Below are 12,616 nucleotides of genomic sequence, written 5' to 3'. Positions count from 1 at the left end.
ACTGAACACAAACACTGTTTGTAGTTTAAATAGTTTTTAATCCAGTTAGAATTTAAGCATTGTCATTCAGTCCATTAAGTCATTCACAGTATTTCCATCCAGTAAGACTCACTAGTATAGTCCAAGTTAAGAGTCCTTGCAATATCTTTATCAGCCGATAAAGATATCTTCTCCTCCTCCGGGTTCACTCTCCAGAGAAACAAACGCTGGATATTCAGCAAACAGTAGCAAACAATAACAGTTCAGTCACAGGCACTCACAGTCAGTAATAACAGTTAGTCGCAGCAGCACACAGTAACAGTTACAGCCAGTAACAGACAGACAGCAAGCAGCACACAGTAAGCTTTCCAGCTTCTAATGCTTCCTTATATTGTAACTTCTAACCGCACCCTTAATCGGCTAATTGCCTGCTGCATTGTGCTTAAAGTGATAAGCACTTAAACCATGATATCTAAGTTTTATATATTTATTCACCCAAACCATATTTGGTATCAATGTTATACCTAACAGTACAGCAATAGCATTTTCATGTTTTTGCCCATCAGTCATGGTTCCAGATCACATACAGGAAAAGTAACTGTGTACACATAAATGTGGTTTTATCAGGTCCAGCAATTGTTGAAACAAAGAATGGCAGGTGTCTATCATGTCTTCTGAAAAGACATTTTGTGGGATTAGTACATGTTTAGTCCACACTAAAGTATCATGGAAGTAATTACTGAAGCTGCAGAACCTTTCTTTCCTTTGCAGATTATTATTCTGCCAAAGGTAGCATGTTGAGAAAGATGAAATATTCCCTGAAACAACCATTTCTGCCAATTTTCCCATAAAAATTAAAGAAGCTTCAATTAAGCAAAAAGGTTGGAGATGTGATACTGGGTAGGAAAGCAGAAGTGGGCCTTTGAGATACATTTCAGGCAATATGGAAAGAGAGAAAGACTATCAAAATATGAGAAAAATATCTGAGGTTGTTTTTATAAAAAGAGAACGGGGATTCCCGTTATACATTCTGTGACTTGGGAGCCATAGGTGGTATATTGGTTATTATAACGGAGAATAGACTGTTGGTGAACTGAGAGGCAATAGCTGATGCAGGGCACAGAGAGTATTAGACAAAAGTCAGTTGGCAAGAGAAACAGGCAATAATAGAAGGGTTGTTATGGAATGGATGTGGGAAAGCTCTTGGATGGCTGTCCCAAAACATTACTCTCTAGAAACTAAAGCAGTAAAGACTTTTCATCTAAAGCAAAAGGAAGCAGCCTGGTGTCCTTCCAATCTTTTGGTCATCAGTTCTCACTACTCCTAAATCAGCCAAGGGCAACAGAAGAAGACTGTGAGAATGGCAGGCCCAGATATAGGGAGGGAAGCTGAATGTCTTCTCCGGTCTATGCCAAACAATTTTCCCAGTCTGTTGCTGCTTTTTTTCCCCCAATTTTTTTTATTTCAATCTACATATAACAACAATATATTAACAGTGTGGCATCAATATATCGTACATCTCTCATTGCATTATATTCATATTAATACATACTTCTGCAATATTTATTTTCAACCTTACTCTCTCCAAATGCCTACCACCATATCAACTAAACATACCTAATAATTCCATTATTCAATTTTCTCCCTGTTTTTATTTTATTTTTTTAAATGAAAAATTTTCATTTGGCAAGCAGTGTGGTTCCAGGTTTCACATCTCAATACAAACATAACCATAGTTACCTGTTCATTTTATTTGTTTAATTTCATATTGCATCATCCTAGTCATTATTAAATATTAAGCTTATCTTATCCAATCCCAATTCATGTTCTCATGTCTTATTTTACAATATTATCTAAAATTCTCATCTCAATGCTATGTTCATTTATTCAATTCCAAATCCTAATATATCTCCTTCCATTTTTCTTAGTATATTCTCATATCTTATTTTACAATGTTATCTAAAATTCTCATCTCCTTTCTATTATCATTTCTCATATTATTATTTTTCTGTCACATTTGTCATTTTATCAATCCTTATCTGAAAATATAATTGTCCCCTCTAGTTAATAATTCAAGCTAACCACCTTCATTCTTCCTTAATATCAATCTCCCTATCTGGTATAAAACACAAATATATATTTTTTTCTCAGATTCCGCATTATATTTTCTCTGTGAATCATCTATACATTACAAAATACTATTTTCAATATATTCTTATACATCCCAACATATTACCTTGCGGAATCCTCTTCCTTATCCCTTTTTTTTTACCCATTATCTCTCACTCTTTGAACAATGTACTTTCTTTTCATCCTTGTTTGTTTCCTGTTCCTCTTTATTTTCTGGTCCTTTCTCTTAATTCCCTTTTTCCTCATTCTTATTCCCCTCCTTTTCTCATTCCAGTTATTAAACTTTTCTGTCTCCCTCTTTTGATTTTTCCTTTGCACTTCCTTTTTCTGCTTTTCCCTTCTCTCTTTAACCATTTTCCGAACCATTCTCCCTTTTATCAACCCATCAGACCACAATTTTTTAATTCTAACTCCTTTTCTCCCCTGCTTAAATAATTGTTGTTCATTTTGTCCTTCTAAGTTGGCTTCTTCTTTATAGAACTCCTCCCCCTCTGGTTCTTTTGTATGCTGAGTCACCATTTCTAATTTCTGTAGTACATAATTACACATTTCAAGTTTGATTTTTATCATGTCCCTTGTATCTTGCATATCCGATCTTATGTCTTGTGTGTCCACTCTTATATCAACAAGTAGCTCTTCCATTATATCTTCTTTTTTCTTTTTCTTTCCTCTTCCTTAATAATTGAAATCCTCTTCTTTGATAGATATATTCAATCTGAGAGTCCAGTATATTATTTCAGCCAATATCTTTTGAGTTTATTTTCAACAATTCATACTCTTGAGTCTTTATTCCAAATCTTCTAATTGGCCTCCCAACTGTTTCCCAAATTACTGGGTGGTCCTATGACAATAATAAAGTTCCTTTTATTTTCTTTCAAGTTCCAAGATCCAAACTCTCAAAAAGACCAGACACTCGTTTTAAAACAGACTTTTTTTTAAAGTTTTCCTGTACTATCAGGTGGCGCTCTTGAGTTTTTTCTTTTTAACTTTCTTTATTGAATATAATATTTTTATTAAGTTTGCTAATTTCAATCATTAGTTATTCTTTTCAACACACTCAATTCCAGCATTTAGTTATGCCCTTTAAGTGCCCACAGTTCAATATATGTCCAGTTTAATTTTTAATCCTTTGTTGTGTTAATGTATTTTCCTTTAAATTTCTCCTCCAGATTAGTCCAATAGAATAAAATCCAAATTTAAAAACCAAATTCTCACTTTCTCTGGTCGCGGCTTCCACACACTTTCCTCCAAAATAGCCCTTTAATTTGATACCGGGGTACCTCAAAACCAATGTCCTTTGTCTGGTTCACACTTTTTTCACTACTTCTCTCTCCAGCACAAAACTTAGTTTCCCGGAGTGTTCTTCATCTTTGTGGTGGCCATTGTGGGACCACCATTGCAGCTTGCCTTTGGGAGGGATTTTCCTGTCAGGGAGGGGAATTGCAGCTCCCCTCGATCCTCCAGATGATTTCCTCCTTCTTCACCACCCCACCAAGGTGGCTCCGGTTTCGATCGAGACCCTCCAGAAAGTGAGCTCGGACGAAACCATGCACAATCACGGATTCCATATCGACACCGATGAGGAACAAACTAGAAGTCCCAGTCTGTTGCTGCTTTGTATAAGCATTGCACTACAGTTCACATTATCCCAGAAGAAATAGCAGTTTGCTATTGAATATATGACTGAAGTAAGATTTTAATCATCATGTGAGAAGTTGGTAATATAAGGTGAATGGAATGTGACCCAATAAGTTTTGGCTACAGCAGATCGGGAAATTTAGATTTAACTTAAAATAAAACATACCTTGGGTTGGTACCATTTCAGAAGATTTTGACTATCATCTTTATTTTTTGAGTGTAAACATCTCCCATAGAAGATGAATGTTAAACAGGAAGCCTTATACAATAGTACCTCTGGTCACAAATGCTTCTGATCATGACCAAATCGGGTTCTGACCAAAAAATTCACATATTTTTTTTGCAACTGATTTCCCCTTCCGTGTCTTTTTTTTTGGGGGGGTAAGCGCCAAATTTCCAAAATTAGGTTCGGGTCACAACCAAATCGGGTTGTGACCAAAGTTATGGATCATGACATGAGGTTCTACTGTATCTTAACTAAGGAACTCACATGTAGCTTAGCTTCCTGTATTGACTCATCAGAATTTTCAAGTTAATTCTCTTAATATTATCTATCATGGCTTATTGTATTCCATGCTGAATTCCTATGTGAGCAAAACCACTTACCTCCTCGGGTTTTGATGGCAGTTGGGACCAGGATTGCCATCAGAAAGTGACACCACACATTGTCCCAGCACATTCAGAGGTCTTACTCTCTTACCCGATACAGCGGATTTCTTCACAATCTTTATAGAAAAAAACTCTCATTATTTATTTTATTGAAATAATTCATATGTAGCATTTTATAAGCAATGTTCTTAGACCTGTGGGATAGCTAAACATTACATGGAAATACATATGTCATAAAATTCAGATCCCTTGGCTATGCATTAGGTGCATCCTTTTTCTTGCTTTTTTGGCAGCCATCTCCAATCTATTATTTGTCAAATAATTATCTGCAAGTTCCTCCCCATAATGTTGAAGGTGTATATGACCCTTGACTTTTGCTGAATACTGTAATAAGAGAAAGAAATAATTGTTCTTTAATGAGACATCACATCAGATCACACAAATAGAATTGCTTCCCCATTTCAGCCTGCCTACGATTCCCTTTTGTCCATCTGCTCTCATTGTCTATTGAGCTTAGCACTTGCAACTGATTTCTCTCTTTCCTTTTCTTTTTCTTGCAAAAACCATCAAATAGCAACTGATACATTTCTTAATTTACTCCCTTCATATCTTCTTTCTGATTATTTCATGTTGCTTGTTATTAACCAAATTGACTTTGTTGGACAAGTGGAAATGACCAGTTTATGTTGATAATAAAACCAAAGTTCTTCCATCTGGGAACCAGGCATTTGAATAACTTTTTCTTGTTTCAGATTATCTTTGCACAGATACATAATATATGAAGATAATGTCCATATTAATTTTTAATATGATTTTTTTCACATGGCAGAGAAAATTTTACTCGGTACTTTTTAAATTATTATAATTATTCAGTTGGATAGCTGGGGAATTCTGAGATTTTGCCAAGTTTGATAAATACTGAAACAAATTAATCCTGATAAATGTGAGATTACAAAGATACCTATCTATTTTCCTTTGACCAGAGTTTAGCAGATGTTTGGATTACAACTCCCATTATCTAATTGGAATTTCCAAAATTCTTTCTTTCTCTTTCCAAGTAAGGGATAGAAACATGAAGCCTCTTTTACTTGATTGCTGCAAAGCTATTGAAGTAATATATATTGATGGTAACCACTGTAATCCTTTTGATTGTGGGGGGGAGAGACTAAAGTAATTTAAAGGGAGAGAGACCACAATTATATTACCAGGTGCTTCTATACTTATCATATCAAAACAGTTTGGCAAATTGACACATCTTGCTATCAGCAAACAAGTCTCATTTGCAACCAGTGACAACATATAATTACTTAGGAAGGAAAAGAAGATTGAAGAAACAAAACTGTCTGGCCCTGACCCCTTTTACTTGGGCAAAGCAAGTGGCCACCAAGGAAATTAAACTTCTGATCTTGCCCAACTGTGCTTGTTTAAGAGTAGGTAATGAGAAACACTTCAGAAATAATCTGATTATATGAATCACAACATGAAAGGTATTCAGTCCATTGATCGGTGTACAATGGTAAAAGCAAAAGCATAGCTAGCCAGCAGCAAGGAAACAAAAATAATCTTCCTTGGAGACTATAGGAGTTGAACTATAGACTTCCAATAAATTTACACAGTTCTGAAGAAAGAAAATTGTATACTTAAATTGGTCAGATCCAAATAAATAATATCATTCTTCTTCCATACTATTTTCTCTTCCAGAGGTTTTGATAGCAAAGAAAAATCTCTGGATCAGTCTGAACCAGTGTTTCTCAATTTGAAAAGTTGTCTCGATTTGACAACTTTGAAGACTTCAAAGAGGAATTGTGGGAGTTGAAGTCCACATATCTTCAAGTTGTCAAGGTTGAGAAACTTTGGCCTAAACACTAGGAACCTCACTTTTCACTCTCACTAGTTAAATATTTTATATACATTATACTTCAGGTTCTGGTTCCAGTTTCACTGCGGGTCCCAAATGTGGCCCTGACAAGCATTCTCCCAGAACAAAGCAAGCCTTTCTTCTCGCCATTTCTGCACATCAAAGACACAACCAGGAAGGCCCAATTAAGTATTCAAGCTATGCCTTTCCTGCAGACATTAGGCCAGCTCAAGGGCCATGTGACTTCAACTCAGGGCTGGCTTCCTGAGAAACGTTGAAATTAAGTATGTATTTATTCCATCGTTGCCGAGCTCATAGTCTACATTACAGCACACTTTAAACAACTTCAAAGATTTGCACAGCAGCCTGTCTGGAACAGACGCCAGGTCATCAGGGTTGATGAATATTCATTCACCAGTATCATAGTATCTGCAGCATATAGGTGTTGCTCTCCTCTCCAGATGACTAAATGGTGGCAGATGCTGCGCTATTATCTCAATAGAAGAATGTAAATGAGGCACTTGAGGCAGGGAAGCCCTACAATGGCATTTTGCCCCTGTCAAAAAGGAACTGATAATTCTATCCTCTAGAAGAACCTCTCTGATGCTATATCATGCTTCCCTCCGTGTGGTTTTTGCAACCAGTTGGTGGGGGATTCCAGATGCAGCTTCTTTGGCACAGAGCTTGTTTCTCCACCTATCTGGATTTTAAAGTTATAAGGAAGAATGCTCACATTTCTTCAGCTGAAATTATTGTTAATATTTATGCCTGAATCACATTTCACTACCAATAATTTCTTTTTTGTATTGTAGAATACAAAAGAAGGTAAAACAAAGATAGTTGAAACAAAATACTTAAATCATGTAAAAGCAAGGCAGATTGGCTAGCAGAAGTTTAGTTTTAAAGCTACCAGTGGTGTTTGTCTCCCTACCGCATCCCACCCCCAGCAGAAATGTTTCTCAAGTTCTGGAACAACCACAGAGAATGCTGGCTTTCAATAGCTATTAGATGGATTAGCAGAGCTGCAACTGGAGTTTCTCAGATGAATTTAATGGTAGTCTTCCTGGTGATTTGGATATTTACCATTTATGACTTTATAGATTGCTAATAGTATGTTGTATTTTTCATGAAAATAAATAACTGGATAAATAACTTTTTCAAAAGTTTTACTTTCTGAAAAACTTTTGGTGATTATGATAGACCCCTTCAAATTGATCACAAATATAATTTCAGAATGACTATTTTTCTGTATCCTGTACAGAGGTGGATTTATAAGCTGTACAGATGCAGATAGATAACTCAACAAGACGTCCATAACAAAGTACATTTATTGGTTCATCAGGTATCCTCATAACTCACATGTGATGAAGTTCTTCTGTAATGACCAATCCTTTGTATATCTGCCTTGTAGTAAAGATGGTTATCTCCTAACCCATCTCGTAGCGATAGAAAGCAGCTCCCATGAGTTTGTGAGTTCAGGCAAGAATGAGGAAAACTCCCCCAACCAATCAAGGGTCAAACTAGTGACCAATCGGGATTACAGATGTGGCCATTTGACATGGACTACATTTCCCAGGATACCTTTAACTACATTTACCATGATGAATTCCCTTAAGGGGACAGCTCATAATTCCCAAGTAACTATCCAATTCCCATAGACTGGCTGGGACAGCACTCCCCTCCTGGAATGGTAAATTCCACTATTAATAGAAGAGAAAAAAAATTAACTATAAACTAAGATAAGCGGTAAACAGTAATACTATGAATAGCAGATAACTATATAACTAAGATAAACAGGTACCTATATAACTAAGAAAAACAGTAAACATTAATAAAGCATCAAACAAAGCAAAGCATGAGGTTCAATCTTCAAGTTCAGCCTTTTTCCGCAGCAGCACAAGGTCGGTGACTGGTCTGGTGTAGAACTTCTTAGTGAAAGTCTGCTGGACACATGAGAAATCTAACGACCTCACTATCAGGACCTTGACTTTGTGGATTAGTTCATCAGAGCTGGGCAGGGGTTGATGCACAAGTCCCATAGGCCACGCGTTGCGATGTACATCCTTGTCTTTCAGCAAGACAAGGTCTCCCTCTTCAAGGTTCAGTTCTTTGGTCTTCCATTTACGGCGATCTTGTAGGGTAGACAGGTACTCTTGCTTCCAACAGTTCCAAAAGGTGTTGGCGAGCTGTTGAACTTGTCTCCGTTGTTGTTTGTACAAGTCCTTAGAATCAAAGTTCCCTAATGGTGCAGGCCAATCACCCATCTTCTGAGTTAGCAAGGCAGCTGGAGTGAAAATGGTTGGATTCTCAGGGTCTGAAGAGACCGGAACTAAAGGTCAACCATTTATGGTGGCCGCAACTTCTGCCATAAGGGTAGATAGAGTCTCATGTGTCAGTTTAGCATTGATTCAAGGATCTGACGAGCTATTCCAATCATACGTTCCCATGCTCCTCCCATGTGAGATGCGTGGGGAGGATTAAATATCCATGTGCATTTGCTGGCTTTAAGGTAGCCATCGAGTGGCGAGTTGGCGAATGCCATCTTCAATTTGTAGTTCTTTACAAGTGCCTACAAAGTTCGTTCTGTCAGATCTGAATACCTTGACTGGGCCTCTGTGGGCTTGAAACCTTCTCAGGGCGTTGATGAAGCAAGGGGCATCCATAGATTCAATGACTTCGATATGGAGCACTCAAATACTGAGGCATGTGAAGAGTACTGTCCATCGTTTGCTGTTAGCTTGACCGCCCCGGTTTGTCGGGCATACACAGACTAAGGGCCGAATACATCGAGGTCTGGTTCGGACTTCAGGCACTTGGGTGGTAGGTCAGCCATCACCTGGTGTAGAGTCTGGCCTCGTTGCTTGTGACAATGGAAGCAAGACTGCAGAACAGTTGAAATACATCTTTTGGTGCCTACGATTCAGAGTCCATTCACTCTGAGGGCACCTTCTGTGAAGTGGTGACCTTGATGATGGATTAGTTTGTGGTGGTGTTGTACTAACAGCCTCGTTACATGATGGTTAGCCGGAAAGATGATGGGGTGCTTGCTTGGTGAGTCTATTTCTGCTTTGTGTAGGCGACCTCCTACTCGCAGTACCTCCTGGTCATCGAGGTATGGGTTCAGTCTCAGAAGTGGACTAGATTGTGGTATGGGCTTCCCTGCACTCAGGCATCCATATTCTGACGGATATGCATCTTCTTGTACACTTCTCAATATTCGTCTCTCAGCATGAGTACAGTGGTCTGGGAAGTATGACTTGAAGCCTTTCTGATGACTGAGGAGATGGACGACTGTGTGGACAAGCACAGTTATTCCCAGTACGAGAGGTTTCCATTGGGAGAAGCATTCAAAGCAAGCAGGTTTTAAGGGACCTATCTTCTCGCGTTGGAACGTCGTTTCTAGGCAGACGACAAAACTGGTTTCTCCTTGAAGTAGTAGATCTAAATTGGGTTATATCTGATGAGGTCTCTCCCGCACTGTGTGCGGATGAGGTCACAACGCCTGTGTTAAGTGTTGATGTTTGGTGATGATCTGTAGAGATGTGCAGTAGAGACTGAAGAGGTCCAGAGTTGCGGTAGCGGTCTCTGTTAGGTTGGTAAACTCTGCGTCTGAGGCGAAGGTTTCTGAAGCTGTTGCAGGACTCTGTTTGCCAGGAGACAAGTTCTTGGAGAAAGGCAAAGAGTGGGTCTCGTCTGTTGTTTGCGGCCAGAAAGGCGTTGGACAAAACAATCCATCGTTCTAATATTTCTTTTGGGAATTTGGCAATGATTGCTTCTTGCGTTATGAAGAGACCAAGGCAAGCCAGTCCTGGTAAGTCAGAACATTCTTTGGCTGTTCGCAGCTCCATAAGGATGTTGGAAAAGTCCTCTAATTTTCGGGTTTCGTGGATGGCGATACACGGGAAACTATAAAGTCGTTCTAGGAGTGAATATTCTATCAATGTGTCTTCGCCATATTTCCGGTTCAAAGCATCCCACGCTCGTTTTAGAGAGGTGTCTGGATCGTTAAGTAAGCCTGTGTAAATGTGTTTCACTATGTAGTTAGACTGTGGTCTTAGCCATGCCAACAGAAATTTAAGTTCTTCACTGGGAAGCAGCTGTTCACTTTGGGCGGTGCTCATGAAAATAGACTTCCATAGTAGGTATTCTCTGCCTGGCTTGTCATTGAATTTGTGCACACCGCTGGCTGTTCCACACCTTAGTGATGGTTCTCTGTTACTTCTCTGTGAGGGCAAGTCACCTCTTCGTATGACATCGTCGTAGGCATGGCGTTCTGGCTCAAGGGCATGTGTTGTGGACGGTACATGTTTCGCCAGAGAGTACTTTATGAGGAGGTCGGTATCCACCCCTACATATGTAGGTAGTACCTTTTGAAGTTGGGTGTAGGTTCCACGCTGTGCGTCAGAGTTGCTTAGCGGTTGTGGTGAGAACTCTTTAGCCTGAGGATTGAGTGTGGCAATTGTGATTGGTTGCATGTAAACTTGTTGAGAAGTTATTGTGAGTACTGGTGGGCTAATTTGCTTACCTGGCAGGCCATGAGATGTTGGAGTAGGGATGCTAGTGTTGGGAAGAGAATCTCAGACCTTAGTACGTACAACATCAGTTGGGGAAGGTTTGCTGTTGGTGGGAAGTGAATCTCGTACTTTAGGTCGTACAACGTCAGTTGTGTAACTGACGTGTAGAATCTGGTTGAGATTCATCCCTGTGCTTCCCTGGTTATAGGAGACTGCTAGGCAACTGAGGCAGTTCCAGCTGCTCGTTTTGTAGCGAGTGCTGCTCGTCCACGTAGGCCTTGACCCGTGTATCTGGGCTGTCTTCTCCCAACTCTTCGAGGTTGAATTGGAGGGAGGTGTTGTCAGCCATCTTCCGCCATGCTGCGGTACGTGCCATCTTTGTCGCAGTGTCTCTTTGCTCTGTACCCTCGTGCTAAGAAAGTTAGGGTTTGTGCCTTTGATTGTATCCAAGCCATTCTCAAGCTCTGTCTTACTTTTGCCTGCTCCTTTGCCCACACCAAACTAGATCCTATTCTGTTCAGTGTCTGAAGACCGGCATAGTCTTCTGGCAGATCAGCATAATCCTGACATTCTTTACATCATTTATTTTTAATTTTCTTTTTGGTTAGGAAGAATAAAAATAGGTTTACTGAATGAACTTTCTCTGAGTTCCTTAATACCTAAAGATTTCTGTTGGGGAATTTTGAGTTTGCAGAAATTTTGTTATAAAATAATTCAGATGATACTAAAAGATTTGTATTTGGGATTTAAAAAACGTAATTTAAAAACAAAATTTTAAAAGGGAGAAAGCCAGATCTACACAAATGCAACTATAGCCATGGCCCCTCTCACCAAAAATTCAAATTCTCAAGCTTCTAATAACAAAAACAGAGAGGATGGTGTTTCTTAGAATGTCCACAGTTGCCAAACGTTTTAAAAACACTATTCATGCACATAGCAAATAAGGGGAAGTGGCCAGAAAAGAAAGATCCATGTTATCTATGTTGTTTTTATCATTATGATTGGCTTTTTAAAACACCTGTGTGTTTACTATTATTTTCTGTCTGCATTTTTTTAAACATCATCCAGAGAAATTCAGTATTGTACAGTCAGAATAATAAAATGAATGAATAAGTGAAGGTGAAGTTAAACCATTTTGCCAACAGTGCAATGCTGAAATGCATACCTTTACTTAATTCTGAGTGTTTAGAATTGTTACAGTTAGGAACAAAGACCATTATTTGCCACCTGTAGATTAAGTTCTCTGCTTTTTTCTTACAGCTGACATACCTTCCACCTCCATGGGGTGAGTGCCATTCATCAGATTTTGGCCTGGAGTTTTTCCCCATCTATAGCATCACTGCATGTAGGATCAGTTGTGAGACCCGCTACGTGGTAGAGAATTGCAATTGCAAAATGGTTCACATGCCAGGTATGTCTTTTGAAATGAGTTCTACCAGAACACAGAATGCATGTAGAAACTATCTTTGAACTCCCCAACTTACCTGGAGGATAAATGGCCCTTGAGATAATTGTGGTTTGGCTTGCATCCATCCTTTAATCTCTTTTTTGAACTAGTAAGACTTACATTCAGGTTATCCCTATAAAGGCTATTTTCAGTAACTAAGTCAGATGCTCTCTAGGGCGCAATACGAAGAATTCAAACCTTAATCACTCAGAGGTGGTTTCTACTGTTAATAATTATGTTCCTCAAAATACAAGTGTATTAATAATAGAAGTTTGTTTTCCAATCTGATGTAATTGGAATAAACCTTTATAGCTAGATAAAGAGCTTTTATATCCAATAATTACAGAGCTTTCAAAATATGTGCCTGGTTTTTTATTTCAAATCTTTTCCTGCCTTCGTTTTATTTGTTTTTAGAGACCAAGAGGCAAAAACACTGTTTTT

General features: G+C 38.7%; 1 protein-coding gene across 8 annotated transcripts in view; it reads left to right on the top strand.

Moving 5' to 3' along the window:
• Positions 1 to 12,616, top strand: part of ASIC2 (acid sensing ion channel subunit 2) — a 565,171-nt gene that overhangs the window by 529,494 nt on the left and 23,061 nt on the right. For all 8 annotated transcript variants that reach the window (XR_015745636.1, XM_087945503.1, XM_087945507.1 and 5 more), the window contains exon 4: positions 11,989 to 12,139. Coding sequence is in view for 7 of the 8 variants with exons in the window: in XM_087945503.1 (XP_087801629.1) it covers positions 11,989 to 12,139 (151 nt within the window). In the remaining variant the exon portion in view is untranslated. The remainder of the gene's footprint in view (positions 1 to 11,988; positions 12,140 to 12,616) is intronic.

Source organism: Notechis scutatus, chromosome Z (assembly GCF_049901735.1).
Source record: "Notechis scutatus isolate UNSWTSFEM ecotype Mainland chromosome Z, rNotScu1.2, whole genome shotgun sequence".
Taxonomy (NCBI): Eukaryota; Metazoa; Chordata; class Lepidosauria; order Squamata; family Elapidae; genus Notechis; species Notechis scutatus.
The sequence above is the reverse complement of the archived record's forward strand: the minus strand, read 5'-3'. Positions and strand labels throughout refer to the sequence as shown.